We start from the raw sequence: 25,810 nt of genomic DNA on the forward strand, positions 1-25,810 counted from the left end.
CCTGTTAGAGGGCCTTTTTATATCCAAGTAGTTTGACCCACACTGTGTAAATGTTCATATTTTATGGTTTCCTAATTTCAGATAATCCCCGTACATGCAATCTGTGCAGCTGCCCTTCATCCTCACCGCTCCAGTTGTGCCAAATAAAATGTGACCTGTTATCTGTTAGAACAGTGTGACTGACGCGAAGGTCATTACTGCACACAGAAGTCGGGCTTGTTATGTTCCCCTCACTATCAGGACTTGTGTTTTTATAGGCTTACGTGCATCGAGACAAGTAGTGTATTACCTCATGTGTATTATGCAGCTGATTATTAGATTTATGAGGCTTTTTATTTGGCCTTGGCAGCCATGTTTCAGTATGTTCTGTACTATGGGATCCAGACAGACAGCGAGCCTATAGTCGACACTGTATATTTGTACTTTGGATGCGTTGCAATAAGGTAATCCCTCCTAAATACATGCAGCTTCATTGAAACCCATTTGGGATTTTTGCTGCCATGCTAAGAGGCTCCTGCCAGAGAGATTATTGATGGCCCCTGCTTAAAAACCAGGAGAAAGTTGGTGCCCTCAGACACGTGAATGACGTTATAATGAAAGGTTTCAAAGACAGAACGAAGGTTCGAATATGGGAGCAATTGGTAAACTTGGACAAGTGAGTGAAAAGGGAGGAAGAGTGAGATTAAGGCCTAAAAGGAGGGGAAGAGAGGGGGATTTATAGAGGGGTTTTCATCTCATCTGTGCCTGGGTGTTAGTGATAGGATAGGCTCATCTCCCCCCACAGAGAAGGGTTGTATACCACAGTGTCTGGATGGAAACATGCAAGACCCAGTGGAGAGAGTGGGGAGTCAGACAGAGGGGGAGAGGGTCCGGGAAGGATAAGGCTCATAACCAGTGAGGTGAGGCAGACACTGGCTCTAATTCTGCACACCATACGGAAAATAAGAGCAGCATTCCAGTTTCTGCTTGAGCCTGTAGTTATGGTAGTGATGAGTAATGATTAATGTGATCATAATAATAATTTTATTTTACAGTAAAACTTTATGAATGACTGGGTTAAGGCCAAGGCAGACAGAACATCTCTCTTACAGCACTGTGTGTTCCCGCCTTACTTGATTTCAGAACCGTTTGCTGTATTAAGTCATCATGTATTCATGAGGAGAAAAACATTTTTCTGATTATTCCTTTTATATGTTTGCCTTCCCCCTTCAGGTGTTTCAGCCTCAGACACCATCAGTCCGGGCAGAGGCAGGTCAGGGCGGAGTCGGGGGCGGCCCAAGGGGTCAGGAGGCGGGACGAAGTCTGGAGGGAAAGGACGCGGGCGCAAGTCAACAGCGGGCAGCGCGGCGGCTATGGCAGGAGCGATGGCTGGTGCGGCAGCTGCATCTGCCGCAGCGTATGCTGCCTACGGTTACAGTGTTTCTAAAGGTTAGTCAATACTGCGCACACTTACACACACCACAGCTGTCCAGCACAGAAATCAGAATGAGAGTACTGCTTGTTAAATGTCCAGTAGAAGGAATGACTTTCTTCAGCCTGGTTGCAAGTTTTCTTCTCCTGTTTCACATTTTGAGGAAGAAACTGTTCTCAGATTTCACATTTTTGCCTCTAACTATAATCAGAAACAGGCCAAACTAGCCATGTTTTACTCAAAACAAGCACATCTGAAGAGAAAAGGCTTTGTTGGCTGACTTGTAAGAACAGTGTTTGTGTGAACTACAATGCGTAATGTGTTTGTGGTCTTTTCTGCTGACATGGCGTAAACGTCATTCTCAAAGCTTCTTTTTAAGGGACTCTGTTGTTGTTGTTGTTGTTGCCAAAGACTACAATGCTTGAGAGTTATTTCTAAACTGAGATCTATAAAATTACAATAGAAGGCCAAAAACATTTGAGACTGATGATAACAACTTTATGGCCAGCATGAACATATGAAGGCTGAGAAATTAAAACATCGAGGGGATGTTTTTTCACATTAAAAGCCTATGTATTCAAGGGAATGCTCAAGTAATTTTATTGTGAAAAATGTAGAGGAAGTGTTGAGATTAATTTGTAGTAGCCTCACATTGTTCAGAGTAAATGACTCATTTTGGGGAAAAGGTTTTAAAACGTAAACTATTATGCGTTGTACGTATAATAGTATATATGTATCGGACACACTGCTACTTCCATTAGAGAGTAACCGTGCTCCTGTCCATCCCTCTTCCCAGCAGGCCTCGCTGCGTCCAGCCCCCTGCAGCCTTCCCTGGGCCGGTCTGGTACCAGCCCCGCCTTCAACCCCAGCAGGAGCTCCTCCCCCCAGGCCAAAGGAGGAGCCTCCACCCCGAGCCCCCACAAACAGCTGGCCCACGGCCACCACCACCACAGCAGCAGCCACGGCGCAGTCAGGAAAGGCAAGGGCCCTGGTGGTCCCGGGGCTCGATGATGCACTCATACACACATGAATGTGCCCTCACACACATGCACGCACAACTGTCTCGATATGGAACACACACACACATGCAGAAAACTGACCTACTCTCACTGTGATCCCCACAGACGCCCCTACGCCTGGCTCAGCAACTAAAAAGGACCCCCTTCTCTCACACACACACACACACACACACACACACACACACACACACACACACAGTCATTTGAAGGTACAGCCCCCCACCAGCCTCCACATTTCTTGTTTCACAGTTTATTTTAGTGTGTCCTGGTCGGTGCACAAAATCTGCCTTGAGTATGTTCTGTTTGCATTGTGACGAGAGTATTTCCAAGTGCTTTTTCGAGAAGACAAACTGTACTTTTCTACCCGTGACAGGAAACTCTTTTGATTCACTACCTAGTTGTGATGTTACAACACAGACGTGAACCGACGCGTGCGGATTAAAGGGCTTCGAAAATCCTCGTGATCGCCAGTGTAGGAGAGGCGAAGGAGTTTTCTGTCGAATGCACTGAGCCACGTCTTCCTTTTTTTGTCGATGTTATTGACTCTCATACGTGTACATTAGGTTATTTAATTGTTCTGTAGATATGTTCGATGGATGATTCTGCATTTCGGAGCTCAATGTGAACCCACACCTTACCAACGAAAACAGGTTACCAAAACAATACGTTGACAGCTTTTCTACTAAAGCTCTTATTTTTGTAATAACGATGCGAGTGCCCGCACCAACATGGCAGGTCTCGGCATTTTGACGATTTCCTGTCCATAAAATATATTCCCGTACAGAAGGAAAATGAAAATTGATTATATATTTTTTGTCCAATGAGAAATTGAATGAATGGATGTTACAAAAAAAAAATTATATTCCAAAATGAGGGGTACCGGTTGATACGGCAATGCTGCTAACAATAAATTTATGAATTCTTTTATTTTCTAATTATTTGGTTGTCTAATATTTAAGTTATTTGAGTTGTGTTAAAAATGGGGCAATTCACTATAATTGCCGATGGGATGTTCACCTGTAAAACAGTGTAAATTGTACTGAAGCCATTTTTACTTTTCACAAGTTGTTTTTTCGTGATGAGGAGTCTGTGGTTCTCTTTGATGTCATTGATGTTTTAGGAGGAAAAAAAAGAAAAAAAAAGAAAAGGTCCGCATCAGTGTCCTGAGTTGAGCACTACATCTGTTCTAGGTTTTTGTTTGTTTTGTGTTTATAGTGTGATTTAAAAATACGATGTTCTATATTGATTGTACATAATGATGAGAGCGACATTTCCTCTGGCTTTTCCCTCATTTGCCTGTCTATTTTTATAGGTCATGTGTACATATGAAGAAATGCGTCGGCCATTTTACTAACAGGAGGAGCCAACTGAAAATAAAGGAGTGCTAAATCTGAATTCCCATTGTGTTTGTGGTCTCGTAAATGGCGTCATTCGCTCAAATCAGATGGATAACGTAACGGAAACATGAACAATGTGAGAATATAAAGAACTTAATGGGGAGTCCTGAACTGTCCTGAACTGCGATGGGATATTAAACTGCATATTTTAAAGGTACAGTACCCCGAAGATTTAAAAACCATATTTTTCTCTGAAGGCACTCGGCTCGTGGTGCTCAAAGTGCCAAAAAAATTAATTTGAAAAACTCCACAGCGATGTCTCTTTCCAGAAATCATGACCCGGTCACTCAAGATGATCCACAGATGTTGTTGTGAGCAGTTGGATGTCTACCGAACTACACCCGCTATATCGCCGCATAGAAGAAAACATGCATCTACTCATGTGAGACGAGAGGCTTGTAAACATTAATAGCGCCCTGCATAGCTGAGCTGTAACGTTAGCTGACTTAGATAGCCCCTCTTCCATAGATGCACACTGCCTTCCTCCTTCGGTAGAGAGAAAATAGTTCCCACGTGAAACCGCTCACAACAAGGTCTGTGGATCATCTTGAGTAACAGGATCATGATTTCTGTCGAGAGACATTGCTGTTGCCGAGTGCCATTTAGTCCCATTATATTCGAGAGAAAACAGACATCTCTGCGGCTGATATCTCCAAAACTCAGCATACCACACGAAAACTAACTAGATGCATAAATGGCACTACAGCTAAGAGGGAAAATATGAAATTCTGATTTTGGGGAAAACTGTCCCTTTAAATACTGAGCTCTACATTTAAAAAAAACCTTTGGGAGGCCATAAATTTACCGATATTCGTGCAGCTGCTGTGACCAGTGCTTTAATATGGCTACTGTCCTCATACATCAGGTCAAAACACCCCCTTAACAACTGAAGCGTGTCCTTGAAGATGAGCCCTCCTGCATGCAACACACGTCAGACTACTTTCCTCCGATGCTCCTGGGTCCAGGTTTTGTGTTTCATGCTCCAGGTTGCGCAGCTTTGCACAAGCTTTTGTTGAGACTATCACAGAGGTATTGTGAGTCAACTGTGGCTTTTTGGAAGCATAATTTTGTGTTCTTTGGCAGCTCTCCTGTAAAGCTTCAGGCCCCTGTTCTGCTCCCTTTGCCATGTTGAATAATTTTTGCACCGACCCAATAACATCTGCAATCACGGTGCTTAAGAAATGTTTACACGCTAAAACTGGAGCTGGAAAGTCACTGAAACTCGATGGTCGTTCCAAATCTTTTCACCGAGCCTGCAAACCACAACCACATTTATTTTCACTTTGTGTTCAGTTTACAGATCCAAATCACACGCTCTCTTTACAAAACGCTGCGCAAAGCTCTCCATAAAATGAAAATTCCTCTGAATGCACCCACAGCTTACAGCCAGTGTTCAAAATATACGTTTAAAAAAATTCAGAATAATCTGAGTTTGCATTGTAACTTCTTCACAGTGAGACCTCACTAACTCGAGGGCATGTTTATATTGATTCCCAATGTCATTTTTTTTAGTGTTCTGAGCAGCGCAAACCAAATCCGACACCTCCATTGTATTGGGGTTGGAGGAAATCGTAAAAGCAGATATCCAAAATCCTGTCACTTAAATCTGAAACATTCTGCAGGGCTCGGCAGCACCGCAAGTTCATGAGAAAGATGCTTTTTTGTGTGAAATTTGGTTGAATTGACCCTTTAACCAATACATATACATATGTACCAATACTCTGAAGTGCACGTGAATTAAAGCGAGTATATTTTCACATGGTCTGCTAAGATTTCCATCTCGATGAGCGCCTCGGCAGCATGTTCTTCCTGGTGCACTCTGACATGAACCGCGGAGCAGACTGTAAACACAGGACTTCCAGGTCTGGGCTTGTTCCCATGCAGCCAGCGGTTATATAAGCCTCTGCACCTAGATAGACTCTTGACTTGAACCACGTCCAAGGTACAAGCTGCTCCAGCCAATGTTTGGGAGTGTCCGACGTATGCTTGTATGTGTGTAAACTGCAGGAGCCGCTTCCAGAAAAGCACTGAGGTTTCTGGGTAATGCTGCTGATCTGCAGCCCAGTCAAACCTGGAGCATGGACGGATGTGTGTTCCAGTGTTTACTCGGGAAAGTTATCTAGCTAACTATAGCGCAGCAGACCTGCTTCAGGCCTTGTATGGTTGTCAGATGTGGAAGCTGACATATCCATATGTGCAACATCAACGTTTTCTGACCTTTTTAGGCTTGGATTAGGGATGTAAATTAGTAATTAATAAAGGGGCACTACGTAGAGAAGAAATTCAAACTCAGAACACTGTTTGAAGCTAGAAAGGTGGCAGGGTCCGCCACATGTAAACAAAGTAAAACTATTAAATTGTGTTGTCCTTCAAGGTCAGTTTGTTTATTCAGTCATGAAACAAATAAAGTTTGTTTATTTAGGCAGAAAAGAAATTAAGATCTTTCTCTTCTGATTCAAATTTCTTCCCCAAAATAACAACATGCACCTTTAATCGATGAATCACTGTTGAGAATTCAACCTATTAAAAATGTTTTAACCGACCATCAAACGTCAAACACATTGCATATGTTTTTTAATGATTAACTGATTAATCGATTAAGACAGCCCACAATCAATTAATTGTTTTTAAAATTAGCATCCCTAGTTGTGCCCCTTAAAGCTAATCAAACCCACCCTCATTAAAGGATATGAGAGATTTTCCCTTCATGGATTGTTTCATTCAGGTGAGGTTTTCAGTGACCCTTAATAAAATAAAAGTGTAACAGAAGGATAAAGATGTTTGTTATCCCTTTAATCCCCGTTTCTCAGAATCACCCAAGAGCCCCACAGGGATCTTGACCACTGGCCTAGTTCTAAGTCATCTGCACCGTTCTCCAGATGTCATACGACTCGTTCTCCTCACCGCAGAAATGTAAAAAGGAGGTAATATAATTCAAGTTTTACTGGAGCGGTTCAACAACACGAACCACATGCTGTGTAGGATTGTTTTTTAAACAACTATGTTATGGTACTAAATTGAAAAAGTTCATATTCCGAATCAGCAACAGGAGGATAACAACAACAACAACACAGGTCTTTTTTCCTTTTAAACTGTTTATTAGTTCCTTCTTGTACACCTGATGGAAAGAAGAAAAACTAACAGGTCTACACCTTCGGAAAAACCACAGCAAATGGCCGACAGATTCGATCGTGTGGACGGAATCTGAACTGTGCAAATAAACATTAATGTACCATTTAAAAAAAACAGATGCTCAGATGTTTACAGTCAACAATTCAGTCATCATACATTTAGCAAATGTACAGAACACGTACCAGGTGCAATGCTACGATGTAAACATGAGGTCATGCTTCAGAAAAAACAAAAAAACAACCACTATCGTGATTCCCTTTATTACTTCAGCAGCATTCGATGGATTCACTGTGTGTTAGTGGGAACCTACATCGCTCAATAAACCATAGGTGACTGCATGACAGGTGGAAAGCCTCTGTTGTGCATGTGTGTGTGTGTAGTGTATTCATCCGCTATGTAAGCTAGTGACAAAGGGTACGAGCTACTGGGCTGCTAACATCAGGGACACCACGGTCAGCGCCGCCGCCTCGATGGAGAACAGGTGACTGTCCTCCACGTGCGGGCAGCTCCTCCTCATGAACTCTGCCAGCCGGAGCAGGTACTCCAGGTTGTGGCCCGTCTTCCCTCTGCTCATGGCGATCTGGACGCCGATCTTCTCGGCGCTGGCCGGCCCCAGGTAGAGGGGGTTGTCGGTGGTGGCGATGTACAGCAGCGCCTGAACCGGAGGCTGGCTCTCCCCCTCGGCGTAGAAATCCACCATTTTGGTGACGTAGCCGCCGCAGACCGTCTCGCGCACGTTCAGGTACTTCAGGGACTCCTCGACTTGAGGGCCCGTCACCTCGAACGCCACACCCCAAGTGCTCGCCTGTGGGGGGGGGGAAAACAACAAGGAGGCGTTCAATGACACTGTAAATCTGGAAACTCCTGGGTTGTTTCTACAGCATCACTGGCTGAACCAATAGGAAGTGGAGCTTTCCACTTACGTCATCATCTTCAATCAGCGTCACCACTCTTCCGGGCTGCGGGGAGAGGAAGAGAAATGGGTCACGTCATGGACAACGCCTGAAGGTGTCAGAGCCACAACAGCATCACAGTTGCGAACACAAGCAAATAAACAAAGTGATAAACAAGTAAAAACATTAAGCATCTCACCAACTCGTCGTTCCCGCGGTGGAAGTTGTCTCCGTGCCAGAAACGCCTCTTGTAGCCTTGAATGTAGCCGACCTTGCTCCTCCTGTACTTGAAGTCCGGCTTCCACACCAGTGACCCGTACCCGAAGATCCACAGGCTGCTCTTCCCGGCGACGATGTCTTGAGGCTTCATTTTTTTAAATTTGTATTGATCGGTAGTGTTGACGACGGTCGGATGAATCGATGGGATCACTCTTTCACAAGTCGATGGTGTTAGCTTGGATGACTAGCTAGCTAGCGTTAGCTTCCTCCGGTCCAGGAGCAGTGGTACCGGCTGGCTCGCAGGAATACCGCGGACAGTATTCGAGCCCGACTGCTTGGCAGGGGCGAAGATGGAGTTTCGCAGTTTATTTTGCCTTGCACTATGCATTGCCATTGCATTAGAGGTGCCGCATTACGCCTTAAAAATCCATGGCAGCCGCTTTGGCCTTCGGATCGACTCGGAAATATTAAAAAAAACCAGCTGCGGCCAGCTGCTTCGCCGGCTCGTGACGTTACTAATGACTAATGAAGTAAAAGATCGAGGTTAGATGTCGTGATGTCGGTGTGTTAATCACCTCTCGGTGAATCTTCTCTTGAGCTAAGAAGCGACGGTGATTTGAAGCGTTTCCTCGATAACATGGCGAAGCGGCGCTCACGTTTTTATACAGTCCTGGGCAGGTGGGCGAACCCGTGCTCGTCCTTTCGACCAATCATATTCCAGGAAGGGTTGCCCCGTGTGAGGTCTCACCCAATCAGACTTCGGTGCGCCGAATAAGGCGGGATTTTAAACCAATTCGCCAACGCTATTGGCCGACAGTTTACTTGAGCCGCGCCGCCACATTTAAATGTGATTGGACGCGGAACTGTCACTCCAGCCGACTCGAGTCGTGATTGGTCGCCCGTGTTGTCATTCTCTGAATATATTTCCATATGGTTCAGACTTGATCTGGCTGATGCAACTCGCCACTGCATTTCAGGGCCGCAGCAACATACCAAGACATTGCATCAGACTATGTAGGGCCTACAGAAGGCCATGTATTTTATTTCACCATATATATCTTGCCATTTCTAGTAGAATGTACATTTATTTTATTTTCATTCTATTTTTTATTATTCTTGCTTGTGTATAGTGTTTATTTTTCTGCATATTTTCTAAGACTTTTGAATGGGACCAAGCAATTTCCCCTCAGGGATCAATAAAGTATTTCTGATTCACAGAAAATGAAGGAAAAAAATATGAAATGATTGGTGAGGTTAAACGCAACACAAAGTGAATAAATGATTCATCCTCTAGGGAATCTGAACACAGTGATCTGAACACAGTATGAATGGAAATCACTGTTGACATGTAAATAAGCACCCTACATGGGTGTTTACATGAGCCCGGGCAGGAGAGGCCTGTAATCTAGTCCCACAGCTCAAAGATCCAAAGGCAAGAAAAAGGTCACTGACAACTGAGCATCCCGTCGGCCACCACCACGTTCATTTTAGTCCTCTGGAACCGCAGGAAGAAAAGTTGTTGAAGGGAAGAGGGCACAGTTTTGTTTTTAGCTGACATTTCCAGCACACAGGGTCATTTCGACCTGCTGCATGTGATTGGCTGGCGCAGCAGTGGGTTATCACTAGAAATCCCACTCTTGCAGATTTATTCCAACTTTGTAAACACACACACACGCCCTTTTTTTTTTATAGACTTTGCTCAACAAACAGCCTGCTTTGGCAGCTAGATGCAGGCTCTTAAGCAGACTGGGTGTTTTTCTGAGTTTGGTAACCACCCCAAGCTGTGTGCAGACAGCCCATGCACACGCCTAATAAACTGAAATCTTGTAAAATATAAAGATTGCAAAAGTAAGTTAAAGACAACGGTGAATCAAAACTGCCGAAACGCTGCACACAGCGGAGACGCATCAAGAGAGAACGGTGATCAGAAACACGGAAGACCTGATCTGATGTACAAAAATGCCCACCACGCCCGCTGGATCTGATATAGTGTAATAGCACAGGCTCATCTGTGCTCAATAGATAGATTATCTATAAATAGCTGGCATTATCTGCCTTGATAAGAGGCCAGCCAACTGTATCAGCTCTTCATCAATCTAAAGCACCGCACAATCCAGGCCTTTGAGCAACCCTGTGTCATGCACAAGCTTCCATCCCATTATGCCGTGGCCTTTCATGTCCCGTAGCCTGCTGCTACAGTATCTCTGCGCTAAGCCACGCCGACAGCACCGCCTGTAATCTAATATACTGCTGTGATTGGATGTTTTGACTTGTGATTTATCAAATATTCACCTGTCTATTTGCCTTCGCTGTCAAGCATATACATTTAAAATAAGTCACCTTTCAAAAATATAAACTTAACTCGTGCGGACTTTCCCCTCATATCCCCATGTCCCTGCTTGTTTTTCCAGCTCACAGGATATGAAACACGTGCATAAACACGTTCGACTGCATATGTATATATCGCTCCTGCGGCGATAGACCCTGTTTTTCGAGTATGATGTAAACATTCTTTAGTAGGTCAGGAGCTCCTGGTCAGGTTAGTGGGACAAAACATCCTAAACACAGAGTTGTCTATGATTTGCTGGATGCATCATTTAATCAAAGGTGCACTATGTAGTTTTGGGGAAGTAGAGGAAGATCTTCATTGACGGATTTTGTTCATGCCTCAACAAACGAAATAAACAAACTGGCCTTAAAGGACAACACGATGCTTTTTTGCTGTGGTTATATGTGGCAGACCCTGCCACCACAGTGTTCTGGGGGGACCTTATTTTCCTCTGAGAACAGCTTGTTTACTCAGTTATGGAAAAAATAAATATTTCTGTGTTATTACCTCATTAATATTGTAAATATTGAAATTCTTACAGTGCCCCTTTAATATTTGAATTTGTTCAGAATGTGCAGGTTATGTGCGGCTATTTCGATCATCAGCTCGAGTGTACCTGGGGTTTTATTCTGGCATGTACTGACCACTTATTTCCTGCGTGTGGGTTTCTTACTGACACCTAGTGTTAATTAATGAGACGACTACAAGTGCAGGAAGGGGCAAGGTTGCAGAACAGTGAGTGACAGCATCGTGATGTATGAGCACAATCTGCCTGCACATGCATGTACAAAAACATGCACGGTCAAGAGCCGAATGAGGCTTTCAATGAAAAGAAAGCCGGAGCAGAGGAACTTCCACGCTCCCCACGAAGAGATAGTCAGATTTTACTTTTCAAATCTGCTTCCTGATTCTCCATTCACGACACCAATATCGCAGATTCCCCCCTCTCTTCCTCTCTTCAGGATAAATAGTGCTGATTGGCGTGTTTGTTGTCGTCGTCTCGCCTGTTTTGAGGTTGTTTCCTGAGAAACCCGAAGTCATCTGCGCGAGCGAGCGAGTGCGATGCGTGAGAAAACCCGTTGGCCTGCGCCGGCATGTTCTGCATTTTTTAATCAGGGAGGAAGCAGGAACTGATGTCACAGGGTCACAAACAGGATGCTGTGATTATAACACAATGAAAAATGCCTGGCCATGCTATGGAGACCCCAGAGGCCAAAGAGCAGAGCCCTAGCATGTGTTTGCCGCTGCGGTGCGAGTGTGAACGAGGGCGTGAGTCTGCCTGTAGGTGTGAGTATCATGATGGTGGGAAGAAACTCTGAAGAACCATCAGGCTCACATGGGGGGGCTTTAACTGGATGATTAATCATTATGATAACGTGTGTTTTTCTCGAGTCAGGCCGGAAGCATCCTTTTCCAAACTTTTTTTTTTTTCAACAACGCAAGCCTTTAGATGAGGATGCCTAGGTCAACAGGCTAACAGGATGTGTGCGAGGGAAAAGCCGTCCAGATCCTCTGCCGAGTGTTGATTGCTGCTGATTAGGGGGTGTTGACTGTCGCAGGATTTCTGTTAACTGGAGGCAGGAGAGCTTTGATAATGCGGATGACACGTTTTAGTGGGTTTTTCTGACACACTGGGACAAATCTTAGGGCTCGACCAGATTGCTCTGACAAGTCAACTTTTTTTCTTCTTTTTTATTTATGTGGATTCAGATCCACTAGCTCCCATCTGGTTTCCCCTCCCCTCTGGTGCCAGGCCCCTCTCCCCCTTAGTTTTGTCTGTACGAATGGGTAGTACCGAACCGGGCATTGAAATATTGCTCTTAACCCTGAAGGGGAGGCAGGCAGTTGGGGAGCCTGTAAGTGCTCGAGCGTTTTTTTTTTTTTTTTTATGGGAGGAGGTCTGTGCACTCTATGTGTCATGCACACGGGGCGAGAGGCCTGGCATATGCTGCTGTTTTTATGGCACTACAGACTCACTCCGTGCTCCCCCCACGGCATCTGTTTGGTCGGCTGTGTGTGTGTGTGTGTGTGTGTGTGTGTGTGCGTGGACGCGTGTGTTCGAGCATCATGAGAGGAGGGGTGAGGGGGGTGTGTTCCCCTTTGCCCTGCGCCTGGCTTTGTTTCGCCATTTCCAGCTTGAGGGGGTGGTATCCGTGGAAACGGATTTGAATTTCAAGCCAATTTAGGGCCCAGAGAGAGGACGAGGAGTGGGTGAGCGGGGCTGGAGCCAAAGGCGTTTCCAGGAATTACTCGAAGTAGTGATGGCACAGGCTTTATGTCTCTATCTAATGTCCAAAACATTAAAGGGGCAATATGTAACTTTCTTTAAGTGGCAAATTCAGACTTTCTCACTTCACCATAACTCCAAATCAAGTATATTTTGCTCCAATGTTTACAAATACATATGTAAACATGTGTCTTTATTACATTTAAAATTGGTGTTAGCTTTAGCAAATTGCTTTTCCCTGTATCAAGAGCTCTCTGTTTGTTCATAGGCTCAATCGCATTTCCAATTTTTTACCCCGACCCCTCTTTTATGCGTAAAAGTATCAAGGGGCAGTGGCTGAAATCTCAGATGAAATGACGTTAATGTCAACAAACGCTGCCGGACATTTCCAACATGGCGTCCTTGCCATTCATCCGATGTAGATAGGACAGCATGGACGCTTGCACTTTGTTCACAACTTCACGCCATCAAATAAAGAACACAGGCCACTAGCGGTGCTTTAGAGGCTCACGTTAGCAACCAGTGCTGCTCAAAGCCAGCCTGCGCTGATATTAGAGGAGTGGGACCAAGTGCAACAACTCCGCAGCTGGATTTTAGGTACATTTCAGGCGTCGTATGCCATCGAAGGGGAGGAATGCAACATTGATAATACTTTAAAATGAGAGGCTGTCATGCACAAATCAGCAATTGCGCAACGTTAGCTAGCTACCAAGACATCAGCAAACTAGAAGTGATTGTTTTGAAGAAAAGGAGCAGAACAGATTTAAATGACAGAGTTCTCATAACCCTCGGTTCAAAGTGAGCCTCTGAAAAACCTCCATTTGGAGGACCCTAACTCTTGGCTCTACCCCAGCAAGAATCAGGATACCCTACCCCTAGGCGTAAACAGGGGGCCAAGACTAGGTGGTAGGGTAAAGGGGTGTATTGGGAATTGGGCCTGGCGCTCATAAAAAGTTGCATAGTAGACCTTTAAATATGATGCGTGAATGTATGAGAGCGTCTGGAATTCATATTCATAAAGCTGCTCACAATTTTGCTCAGCCGAGCATATAAAGTTGAGTAGAAGATGAATTTAGGATTGAAGTTTCCCTTTGAAATGAAGCCAAGGATAAAAAAAACAATGAAACACACATACCATCATCATTTGTACGCAATTTCATTATTTTCAAAACAACCTCAAAAATAATTTCCTTTTCCATTCGCCGACATCAAATTAAAAACAGTTTTCAAGGAAGTTTTATTCTTCAGAAGTTTGGTCCTTATAAATATGCATTATATACAAAATAATATTATAAAACATATAAAGAGCAGTGTGTCATATTTAAATTAAACTCTGGAAATAATCATTTTAAAAAATTACATTATTGGTTCTGTATTTTTTTGAAATTTATTATAGGCAGGCAGTGGTGTGACAGTCTTTTCTCCTTGTTTTGAGTCTTAGTTTTTTCTCAGTCGCGTTGCATAAAAAAAAAAAACACGCATTTTTCTATGCAATCTTTTCCTTCCTCTTGGATCTTGCTGGCACGGCACTGACTATTGCGCTCCCGTGGTTTTCTCTTCAAATCCCTGTTGATTAAAAAGTATTTTTTTTCCCCCCGATTTACTTTGTGTAGTGCAAATGATCCAAGAACAGACAAGGGCACAATTTTTAGCATTCAAACCCCCTCTTTTTTTTTTAAGGCTTCTAGTGAATTTGGGCGGCATACAATCTTCAGCGTCCAACCGGTCGTTTTTCACATGATTGACAGTCGAAGATTAGTTTCAGACATTCATAACTCTCAGTGTTTGTGAGGTTGGATTGTGACGGTGGGTGAGTTCACTTGTCTCGACCCTGAGTCTTGCATAGCAGGCGAAGATGGCAGGAGTGAGTGTGTGTTTGTGTGTGTGGGGGTGGGGGGTGGGGTTTGAAGGGGTCAAACCTTAGGCACCTTTTTTTTTACTGATTGGTTGGCTGTCAAAGTCATCATGATTATCACACAAGGCCGGGTCAGATACGAGGGGGGCAATGATCCACCTTCACCTCCTTCCACCGTCCAGGATGGCCGAGATTATAAATTAATATTTCACCGATGCTCTGTCAGTCTGTTCGCCAAGCATTGTCACAACAGGTCCTTCACTGTACATGTTTTTGCATACAAACACTCGGTCAACATAAAGTTTCTCAGTTCTTGTTTTGTTTTGTCTTTTTTTTGCAGGGCAGCCGTTTTTCTGCCCTCTCCAGTTCTCAAGTGTTCCAGAGCAGCAGTGGACGTCTTAGAAACAATCTCCAGTCTCTTCTCAGCATTTGTAAACAATCCAGAATGTGAAATTCTGCCTCGATTGTGTCTTTTTTTCTCCCCCTCCTTTCCCTCCTCGCGTTCAGACCCCTCACAGTTTATACCTGCGGGGAAAAAGGAGAAGAGGAAGAAACTGTATCAGAAATGCAGGAAAATTAAACCACATAATCATCCCAAAGTGTTTTCACAGCTCCTTTTTTCAACCATTATGGGTCATCGACATTATATTTTTCTTGGAAATGAGCATCTTAAAAATTCCGCTAAATGCCACAGCAGTAAAACATAGCACCTTTGAGACCGAGCCGAGCCAAACATGTGTGAGGAATCAGCGTAAGTTCATACTTTGGGTCATCATGTGGCCAAGATAAAGAGTGGCCGGGGTAATTTACAGAAACAAATAATGCAGCTGATTGGGCTTTCCCCAGCTTGAGCTCGTACACCAGAAACACCACCATCCCCTGTCGTCGGTGAGCGATCGTGCACTTGGGACGACATGATGCATTTCAAGTGGAGGATTTTGCGGAAATGCTGATGAAGATGTGATTTTTTAAAAATGTTTTGTTGGCTTACCTCTGTTGCTATGACGCATTCCCTCCTCTCCTCTGCTATAACGAATACCGACTGGTACATGGAGTCTCTTGAGGAACATATCGTTGATATCCTACACTCTGGCTTTTCACTGCAAACACAAATCACACTGTGTGTTAACACAAACTAGAAGCACATGGCGGGGCTATGCATTGGGTGCGTGCATATACAGTGAGGCAGCGGAGAGGAAATATCTATAAACTCTGTAAATGATGGTTTGAAAGGGAAAAAACAACAACTGGGGCTCGTTATTGTGTTTAAACTGAATAAAAGTTGTGCATGAGTGAGAATATGGTTCCTCTTACCTGTACAGTCGACTCGACGGCATTTTGTCTTCTAAACATTTGTCATAAATAAGACTTTTATCCTCTTGCGACTTTTCATCCTTGAACTCCTTTGATTTGGAGTTGTAAGAGTCCAAGTGATAGTTTTTGTGGATAAAGTTCGATTTCTCCGAATCGCAGTCCACCTCCAGGCTGATTTTCTGGTTGGTGTTTTTCAGCTGCGACGCCGGGATCAGGTTGTCTCTCTGAACGTTGGACAGGTTGTTCATAGTCTCTGTGTCCCCCGTTTCTCTCTGGGCCTGCCTGTGGATGTGCCTCAAAGCCAAGCCCACCATGCACAGCAGCACCAGCAGCGCCACCAGCCCCACGGCCAGAGAGACTGCCGCCCACTGGAAGCCATCTTGATTCTCTCCGTTCACGGGAGAGGTGATGGGGAAGATATCGCAGCGAGGCCCGGTGGACCCTGACGGGCACAGGCAGGTTGCTGGAGGCTTGCCCGGCCCGCCGCCTCCTGTGCAAACACCCCCGTTGAGGCAGGGACGAACGGAGCACTCGTCCAGGATTCTGTCGCAGTTGCGTCCGCCGTAGCCCGCGGGACAGACGCAGGTGTAGTCGTTGATTCGGTCTTGGCAGGTGCCGCCGTTGAGGCAGGGGTTACCGGCACACTCGTTGATGTTGATCTCGCAGCGCTGGCCGGTAAATCCTGCACGGCAGCTGCACACACGCATGCCACCGTGGATCAGACACAGACCACCTACGGGAGAGGACAAGAGGTTGTTGGTATGAATGACAGGCATTGCGACATCAAGCATTTCAAAATCAGACAGACGAGGCCCCCTCAGTTCACACATCTCCATCAAATCACACAGTGTGACCGCAGCACTGTGTATTGTTCTCCCAACCCCACAGTCCGCCATGTTTACAAGAAGACAGAAATCCAGCCTGCGCTGGATATTTGTCCCCTTTCATCAACAACCGCAGCGAGCTGTGGCGACATTTACAAGCTGCTGCTCTGAGCTGCCGAGTGTTTATACGGAGGACAATAGACACCAAGTTCCCACCAATTCCTGTTGTTCCTCGCTGCTTCCAGTTGCAGGAATTTGAAGGGGGGAGAAAGAGCGAGGGGAAGTTCAGAAAGGGGGGGGAGGGGGGACAAAAAGGGGAGGAAGACTGTACCATTAGCGCAGGGAAGCGACGTGCACTTGTCCACTCTCTTCTCGCAGTTGAGTCCGGTGTAGCCGCGGGGACACTCGCACATGTAGCTGCGGCCATTGTCCTTCTCCCAGCATTTGCCACTGTGGAAACAGGGGGAGTCGGCGCAGGTCAGCAGGCTGTGCTCGCAGTGGGATCCCTCGAAACCTTGGGGACACGTGCACATGTAGCCGCTCTCCAAATTCTGGGGAAGAGAGGGAGGAATTAGTCCAAAAAGCAGAGCCGAAAAAACAACTGCGAATTCTACAACGTGACAGACGTTTCCAACTCACGGTGCAGATGCCTCCGTTCCTGCAGGGGTTGCTGTCACACTCCTGCATCTCCAGCTCACAGTTGACCCCTGTGAAGCCAGGCAGGCATGTGCACGTATAGCTGCCCTGTCCTGTGTTCATACAGGTGGCGCCATTCACGCAGGGATGGTGATGGGTGCAGAAGTTCAGATCTGACCGAGGGAGAGCGAGAGAGAGAGAAGAGTGTTTGTTTACAGGGTGGAAAAAAAAAGAAAAAAGCCATCTACCCCGGATGTGCCCCGAAGCTATGAAGGGAACACTTCAGAGGAAATCTAATTTACTAATGCTTTCAAGTTAATTCAAATGAAAACACTGCGCAAGTAATTCGAGAAGTGGATCTCTTAAAAAAAGGAACAGCAGCAGTGGTCCAAGTTGTGCGGTGTACCTTGGTCACATAATAGGCCTCCCCAGCCCTCCTGACAGTTACACTGCCACGGCAGCTGGCAGGTGCCGTGCTTGCAGGCCGGGTACTTCTTACACTCGTCGCAGAACGTGCCCTGCCAGCCGTCTCTGCATCTGCAAAACATGACAAAACAGATTCATTCGATTCATTTTCTCCCACTGTGTGTCTCATAGCTGCCATGAATAACAAATCCGAGTCTGGTGCTTTAACTTTATTTGATTTCCGAGTCGACATTGATTAATCGAGAGCAGACTTCTTTCGCTTTATAGCGCTGCCACGGATTACATTATAAAATCAGTCATCAATCATGTAACGGGACATTAATAGCCGCTTCACAGTTGGATACAATCATTTAACGCTTGTATGAATCCATCACGAAAACAGTTTTCTCACGATGCGCCAGGGCTGGAAACGATGTTACACACCAGTTCCTACAAAATAAAAGCATCTCCTATGCTCATGAAGGTATGTACTGCGTATTAAGGATAAATCATGATAATATAATGAAGTCATTTTTTCTTGTTTCCCATGAATATCCGTTTCTCAGCACAGCGCGCAGTAACCTTGTTGAACCACGAGATTGTGGGACTTCAGATGTACTTTTAAGGTTACAGCTTTTTTTATTTTATTTTTTGCTTAGTGAGCAGCTTTGTATCTAAAGGGGGGATTTAACCTCAATTTGGGTCCGTTTTAGCGGTGGGAATGATGGATTTGCGTCTAAAAAAGAGGGCAAAATAGGATTCAGGAGGAATTTCTCACAGCGAGCGAATGTGTGTGTGTGTGAATTATCCTCACTGGTGAGTGAGTGAGTGAGACAGGGTAGTGACAAGAAAGGAACATGGGAAGCAGAGAAGCCAGCGAGTGACGCAGGGAAAGACGTGAGAGGGAGTGGACTGACACTGTGTTGATTTAGTGGACATCTCAGGGAGGCAAGAATAGCCAGCGTGAATCTTCAAAAGGATACAATATCCATCTCAGGAGTCGCTGATGTTAATTTGACAATAAACTTGACAATAAATGAATTTTTTTTCCTGGGAGAAATCGCAGCCAACGCTCTCCACGCGGCTGTAACTGGCCCTTCGCAACTGCTCCAATATGTGTTCCTTCCTACACAGACAGCCAACACCTTATTTCCACACTCGAATAATTATTAATACTTACACACACTCGCCAGGTTTGGAGCAGTTTCCATTCCTCTCGCTGCAGCCTTCCAGACAGATCGCTGAAGCACACACACAGAGAGAGAAAAAGAAAAATACAGTGAGTCTGCTGCTCTTTTTGTTTCATGCATTCAAACTTTAAAGTTAAAAACAACGAGGAAACACTTAAAACAACCTTTATGAGCCTATATGTTCAAGCACACAACCTGCCCTCAGCTTCCCCTCTGCAGCAGTGATCTAAACCCGTCCGACCCGCCACACCCCGGTGCCGGGCGGGACGAACACGTCAGGCCGGTTTAGTCCAGAACAGATGCTCGCTCTCAATAGCAGACAGCTGTCACTATTGTTGTTTGTGGTCCGCCGCAACCATATTTGCAGCTGCCACTACCGCGCGCCCAACAATGGAGGGGGGACTAAACATCGATGGCGCGTGGCGGATAATAATGCCGCGATTAACCTTGGCGCGTGCAGTCGGCCGGGCTCCTCCCACAAGTCCCCCCCCCCCTCCTCCCCCCTCCTCTCAACCACCCGGGTTAAGTTACAGGGCAGGCGCCATACTGTACTTAATGAAGGTAGAAGAAATATATATATATATTTGAAGTAAACGCTCAGTTCTGACTTGAATGTGACCTCATTTAGATGTAAATTGTGACAAAAAAGCGCGAGTTAAAGGCGCACCTGTTGAAGCTAATTTGAATATTGACAAGCTAGCAACAGGAAATTAGCCCTCACATTTAGCTAGCCCCCACAGCTATGTTCATTAGCCACTTGTTATCTATCTATCTATCTATCTATCTATCTATCTATCTATCTATCTATCTATCTATCTATCTATCTATCTATCTATGTATATTAGCTGAAGTGTACAGTGTCTGACATTTTATTGTGCTTACTGTGCTTTTGATTATCGACAAGCTAAAGGAAATTAGCCCTTACAGCTGTGTTCATTAGCCATTTGTTTCAAATTTAATTAGGATGACTGTAATGACTATCTATCTATCTATCTATCTATCTATCTATCTACCTATGCACAATGTATAAATGTATTGTGCTTTTGAATATTGACAAGCTAACAGACATTAGCTCCTACAGTTGAGTTCATTAGCCATTTGTTTTCAGTTTAATTTAGATGACTGTAAAGCATATCTATCTATCTATCTATCTATCTATCTATCTATCTATCTATGTCTGTCTGTCTGTTTCTCGACGTGTGGCCAAGCTTGTTTAAATTGATATATGGGAGTGTGAGAGAGGAGGGGAAATTATAGCGTCTGAAAGATGCCCAATCTATCTTTCTCATGTATATTTTCTGTAGTCACCGACGATTGATGTGTCTGTAATTGCGACACGTGAGCCCATCTGGTTAGAATTTGGCGCCACAGTCAAAATAGCACATGCCAATTTCTCTTTCACCACCGAGTGACACGGATGACAGATCCGCTGTCGCCCATGTGGTCACACATCCAGCACATGGTAACTATTACTCTCACGGTGCCTCCTTCCAATCTACTCTTTGATTAATTTGTTTTGGTGAAAAGGGCCCTTGGTATTGTGGAGCCAAATGGCACCCGGCCTCCTCGCGGGCCCATTCAGAGCTGTCCAAAACATGCGAGTGTTGGTCTATGATTTGGCCGAGAGGGTTTGCACAAGTATAATGTGCCTGTTGTCATGCTAAGCCGTCTGTCCCTCAACCCATATTCAACGAGTGTTCGCAAAGCCACAACCAATTACATGACAGAATTATATGATTACAAATTATATGAGGCAAATAGGTCTGAAAAATGCATTCTACACCAAAATTGCCCATCAGACTTGCCAGATATGATTACATCATGTCTTATTATGGTACTCAACATCTTGTGGCCGTAAAATGATGACCTATGTGTAATCTCACAACTTATCAATTACTGATATGTTGTGCACGCTCATGAATCTTTATTCTCTCTGGGACCTAAAGCGTAACGATGAAGGGCAAAGGTCGCACACCACAGAAAGACTTTGCATTAGACTCTTTTAAAGCAAGGAGTGTCTAAACAGTCCCACAAAGTTATCATACCAAGCTCCACAGCTAGGCCGGAACAGCCTCTATACTGACACAAACTCAGAAAAACAAAACTCAACCATGAACTGAAAGAGATATACAGGAAACAAGCCAGGTGTGAACAGGCCTACTACAAGATATTTTATTGGTTGCTTACGTTCTTCACAGTATTTCCCCTTCCAGCCAGGCAGGCAGGATAACTGCCCGTCACGGTTGCAGGTGTAGTGGCCAAATCGGTCGTCCCTGGGCGTGCACTTTTTGTTACAGTTTTCTCCGTAGTAACTTTCGTTGCAGATGAACCGGTAAGAATATCTCAGCTCTGTCTGATATGCAGGCTGTCCTCCAGTCTGCATATCCTGAGACCAGTCAGTGCCTACACCCAGCTGTCTTTGGATGGCAAAAAGGCTAATCAAAAAGTCTGGGTTGTTCGTATCTGAAAGAGGAAGAAAAAGAGAAGGGGGAAGTCAGATTAATGTAGTGGTGTTTGCATGATTATGGTTTTATGTCAAGAACAGCATCATAAATGGCTTTGAGGTTCAAAAGTCATCCACTTTCGCTTTAATAATCTGCCCAGCACCAAGCTGCATCCCTTATCAAATCCCATACAGCTTAGATGAAAGATAAACTCAGGTTGAAATTTCCTCTTTCTTTCCGTCAGCAAAAACATTCCCAGGCCCAGTCCCCTCTTCCAAAGGGCGGAACAGAGTAAGGTGTAAAATACAGGAAGATGTAGTCAGGGGTTTTTGGCAGGCACTGCGTATTCTCACCAAAGCCCACAGCTCTTTCCCACGCCAAAAATAAACCAGAGGAAGTTCAATTGTATTGGGTATAAGAATGAAAAAGGTGTTCTGAAGTTCATAACAAAGGGGTGAATATAGGCGTGAAAATGTGTGAAATCGTGAACAATTAACAAGAGGTGCAGAGGGACATGACGAGTGACCGAGCTGAGTTTAATAGCCTCATTTTTGGGGGCTTTTTTGTGTGCATGTATTTGTGCAAAATGGGAAACTAGTTGGAGAGCCTCATGATGTTAAATGTACAGACAGAGCTCCCTCCTGTGGTACAAAAATGTTGCACTTACCTACAGGTAGATTTCCATAAGGTGAATGCCAGGCTTCAATAATTAATGAAAATGACCCCTAAGGAGAAAAAACATGCAGTTAATGAATGCCCATTGTGCTATTTTTTTTTAGTAACTCAGAATTTAGAGAGAAAAGCTGACATTATTTCTTATTCTACTGTTTTTGATAGACTGCTGATTGTTAAAAAAAAAAAAAAAAAGCTATTTCAGTTACACTTCATGGAGACATTTACATTTATGGCACTCTGGATTTTAAAATGAACGTGACGTCGTAGCAGTCCAATCTTGTTTATCGACACGCTGTTACCTAATGATATGGATTAGATGAGCTGACCAATAACCGGTGCGCTCCCAAAATGCATAGCAGCTCCCTGAAACAACATTTAATAGACAAAGTGGACGCACTGCTCCACGCTCTTACCGGCCATCCAAAGTTGAAGGGTATTTGAATCGGTCTAGGTAAAGTGCCACTGTCCTTGGCGCTGAAAGAGTTTGTCCCCAGCACCGCTGTCATTGTACTCCCAAAGATGCAGTCACCTGGCGAGACCACAGCCTGATAGTTCTTCAAGCAAATTCTGAAATAAGTCCTGCAGTTGGGTTTGCACGCGTTCCCGTTCGCCAGCAAACCTTTGTGGTTTTTAAATTCGTGGAGATCGAGCTCAAAAACACCGGATCCAAATACCTAAAAAGAGAAGGAGATATTGGTTTAGGGAACACGTCGCTTCGGTTACACACAGCTTAGAGAAATGAAACAAGTGGCTCTCCGTGTGTTTATCTGAGGACCACCGGGGGAGATGCATTCATCCTCCTTCATACCTGTGATATCAACGTGGTGCTGAATGCGATGGTAAAGGTGAACCAGGCTGCCATCCTTCTCGCTTCTCCAGGGCAGCCGCGTCACCAGCCAGCTAATAAAGCAGCAAAACCTTCCTACTCCAAAGTATTTACACCAAGGTAAACAAATGGAAGAGAAAAAAAAATATCTCTAAAAACACGTATAAATCCTTCTTCACTCCCAGGGAGTTCACCCGTAGCTCCTTGTTGGCGTGCGTCAAAAGCGTCCAGAGAAAGCGTTTCCAACCCCCCAAGTTATCCAAAAGGTGAGGGAAGAGCAATATCCACAGCCTGGAGCTGCTTCTTTCTGTCAGCAGGCGTCCCCTCCTCGCATGGTACTGTACTCCACAATGGTCACTCGGCGGTGTGCGCGCGTCTCAGAGCTTGTTTTGGTGCTGAACTTGGTGCGTCAGTGCGCCACGGACGTTCATCACTCGTCTTATTACTCGTGAATGAACCGTAGTGTGTCTCCTCCCAGATATATAGACTTGCACTGCGCTGCTCATTACATAAACTGCCAATCACTCCTCTGACACCGCCCACTCCACATATTCAACCCCCTTCCCTTCCAACCCAACAACAATTATCCAGATTTAATACCCACTGGCACTGCGCTGCTGACTGACCACCATGGATACTGGGCGATTATTAACAAGCCCTAACATCTGTTGACTTATTTTTAGCGCACAATACGCCGGACGCACATTTACACACTGTGGACAGTGAGTAAGGACAATGAAGGAGAGCTGAAACTTCGAGAATAGAAAGCAGGAATTCAATTACAGTCTTTACTCCTTCCCTGCCCCTCGGTTCCACTCAATTGCACGCCTAATTAGGCCTTACTACAGCGCTGGAGCCGTGCGCACCGTTTCCTTTCAGACCCCTGACTCTCTGTGGGGTCATCTGCGTCTCTCCCTCGGGCTGTATCACAAACAATGAAAGGAGAAACGCGATTAAAGGAAACATCTCATCCAGAATTTGTTTTAATGGATGGTGACGCAGAAATTCACTTTTACTGTTTATTCTTTAGAGGCAAACCAGACGCACATAGCTCCTGACACATATGGAGGAGAAATGTCCTGATGCGCTTAAATTAACCTCCAGAATTGACTTTAATATAAATTTCTTCTTACTATTAATTATATATACATGTGGTTTCCTTTTACGCACGGGGCACACAGGCCTTTTCTACGTTGCTCCGGGTGTGTTTCATCTCGTTGGTGGCGTGTGCCCCTCCATGCCCACCCATGCGTTTTACGGTTTAGTGGCAGCGTGCCTCCTATTGTTGCGGCGCGTGTCCCTCTCTCGCCCTCATGCGGGTGTAATGTGCGGGACGGGAGACATAACTATTCAGCTGTATGCAAATGAGCCCTCTCTCTCTCTCTCTCCCTCTCCCTCTCCCTCTCTCTCCCTCTCTCTCTCTTTTACACACACACGCACACAGACGCACACACACACAATCACCTGCATGCGTAAAATTGCTTTATTCGTCCCTGTAGCCTCTAACAGCTCTCAGCAGATTGAGATAAAAGATTTAATTTGATGGCCTGAAATTGACAGTGGTGATAATAAACGAACAGGTTTCTCTCTCCCTGAATCAGTTTGCCACGACGATAAATAACTTTACACACTCCTAAATATTCAAGGATCGGATACACAACAAGATTAATTAAATATGTCCCTCCGTAAATTAATTTGATTTCACTCACAAAAAGGAAATTGTCTCTAGAGAAATTCAGCATAAAAAACAAAATAAAATTCTGCGCATCCTCTGGTTGCATATTCGACTGAATAATCGCTCTCCCTCAGTGTTCCTCCCTGCATACATGGCTTGTTTTTGATCATCTGATTGGTTGTATTTGTTATTCGATCGCCAGTGTCTCTCTCATTTACCATCTGGTGGGAGACTGGCAGCGCGACGCACCGTTTTGTATCGTCTGTTCACGGAGGGGACAAGCCAATTTTCTCCAACCTGTTCATCTAAATTCTGTTTGGCATCAGCTCGTCCGTTTGTGGAGAAGAACTACAGTAATCCCCTAAAAACATTCAGAAGGATTTTTTTTTTAAAAAAAAATTTTTATTCCCCCATGTTGTGAGAAAGTGGAATTATCATGCAGCAACAAGATTTAATCAACATGAGGAGGATACAGTAGGCTTGTGTAAAAGATGATAGTAAGGCCACTGGAGACGTTTTTAAAGCATCAAAATACTTAATAATACGCAATTGTGCTTTTAGTTTTTATGTTAATTATGTTAGAAAGATATAAAGAGCACTCAATTTGCTCATTTGCTATTGTGTCATGGATTAATTTGTGGCAATTTTCATAACTGTACCGTGTGATTAGAAATCAAGGTAGTTTGAAAAGCTGACACAACTTTGCTCTGACAAAAACAAAAACATTTTTAACAGCCATGCAAGCTATATCACTCCCCCTCCTCATTGTATATATGGTCGCTTTTAAAGTCGATGTGATTTTCCCTTGAACTCCACACGATCTCTGCATGTTTGCGTTTCATCTGTTGTTTTCGTGCGGTAGCTGTGCACCGCCGAGAGTGAAAATGGAAAGCATCTATATTTATTCAGTGTTTATGTGGGGCAGACAGAGTGGGTCGGTTGAATGCTTGTCATATTGACACACCTGTTGTGTCTCCAATGGGTCCACAGAGACACAATGGCGTTGGCTCGGCGAGGCTGTGTGCCATGCGGCTCCTGTCTGTGTCTATATGCCCTCGCCCGCTGATTCTGTTACTTGTTGACTTTACAATGTTGATGATGCTTTGTGATTTCGTCAAACGAAATCTCAGACTGAGAGAGCAGAATATATGAGGCGATGGTTAAGTGCAGTCAGGTTTGGATTCTCGTCGTAGAATAAATGGAAAGAAACAGCAGTGGTGGAAAGTGACAAGGTACATTAACTCAGATACTGTACTTAGGAACAGTTTTGAAGTACTTGTGTTTTACTCAAGTTTTTCCTTTTTTTTACTACTTTAAACTTCTACTGCACTGCCTTTTG

At 44.6% G+C, this 25,810-nt stretch overlaps 3 protein-coding genes across 6 annotated transcripts in view; 1 reads left to right on the forward strand and 2 right to left on the reverse strand.

Annotated features, from left to right (window-relative positions):
* The window catches only part of ino80 (INO80 complex ATPase subunit), a 38,302-nt gene extending 34,477 nt beyond the window's left edge, over positions 1-3,825 (forward strand). For 3 of the 4 annotated variants that reach the window (XM_073492878.1, XM_073492880.1, XM_073492881.1), the window contains exons 36-37: positions 1,213-1,428; positions 2,208-3,825. In XM_073492878.1, the coding sequence (XP_073348979.1) occupies positions 1,213-1,428; positions 2,208-2,422 (431 nt within the window). In that variant the 3' untranslated portion in view covers positions 2,423-3,825. The remainder of the gene's footprint in view (positions 1-1,212; positions 1,429-2,207) is intronic. The other variant, XM_073492879.1, reaches the window with a different exon arrangement.
* Positions 3,826-6,904: 3,079 nt separating this feature from the next.
* On the reverse strand, positions 6,905-8,705 carry chac1 (ChaC, cation transport regulator homolog 1 (E. coli)). The gene is made up of 3 exons (XM_073492697.1): positions 8,052-8,705; positions 7,883-7,918; positions 6,905-7,764 (listed from the first exon to the last, which is right to left on the reverse strand). Exons 1-3 carry the CDS (start codon positions 8,220-8,222, stop codon positions 7,381-7,383), a joined length of 591 nt encoding a protein of 196 aa, XP_073348798.1. The 5' UTR covers positions 8,223-8,705; the 3' UTR covers positions 6,905-7,380.
* A 5,135-nt stretch (positions 8,706-13,840) lies between these two features.
* dll4 (delta-like 4 (Drosophila)) lies at positions 13,841-23,204 on the reverse strand. The gene is made up of 11 exons (XM_073493240.1): positions 22,779-23,204; positions 22,384-22,644; positions 21,963-22,020; positions 21,039-21,314; positions 18,842-18,902; positions 17,663-17,793; positions 17,260-17,429; positions 16,952-17,171; positions 15,797-16,529; positions 15,474-15,582; positions 13,841-15,007 (listed from the first exon to the last, which is right to left on the reverse strand). The coding sequence occupies exons 1-11, from the start codon at positions 22,830-22,832 to the stop codon at positions 15,002-15,004; spliced, it is 2,079 nt and encodes a 692-aa protein (XP_073349341.1). The 5' UTR covers positions 22,833-23,204; the 3' UTR covers positions 13,841-15,001.
* Positions 23,205-25,810: the final 2,606 nt, after the last annotated feature.

The sequence above is a fragment of the Pagrus major genome, chromosome 22 (assembly GCF_040436345.1).
Source record: "Pagrus major chromosome 22, Pma_NU_1.0".
In the NCBI taxonomy this organism is placed as follows: Eukaryota; Metazoa; Chordata; class Actinopteri; order Spariformes; family Sparidae; genus Pagrus; species Pagrus major.

Excerpts from the sequence above, each read along its gene's own strand:
- chac1 (XM_073492697.1), bottom strand. The coding sequence starts at position 8,222 with ATGAAGCCTCAAGACATCGTCGCCGGGAAGAGCAGCCTGTGGATCTTC. Across the intron at positions 7,919-8,051 it reads ACCGCGGGAACGACGAGTTG|CCCGGAAGAGTGGTGACGCT; the intron begins GTGAGATGCTTA and ends CTCTCCCCGCAG. Across the intron at positions 7,765-7,882 it reads CGCTGATTGAAGATGATGAC|GCGAGCACTTGGGGTGTGGC; the intron begins GTAAGTGGAAAG and ends CCCCCCCCACAG.
- dll4 (XM_073493240.1), bottom strand. The coding sequence starts at position 22,832 with ATGGCAGCCTGGTTCACCTTTACCATCGCATTCAGCACCACGTTGATA. Across the intron at positions 22,021-22,383 it reads CCTTCAACTTTGGATGGCCG|GGGTCATTTTCATTAATTAT; the intron begins GTAAGAGCGTGG and ends TTTTCTCCTTAG. Across the intron at positions 15,583-15,796 it reads CCGTCGAGTCGACTGTACAG|TGAAAAGCCAGAGTGTAGGA; the intron begins GTAAGAGGAACC and ends TTGTGTTTGCAG.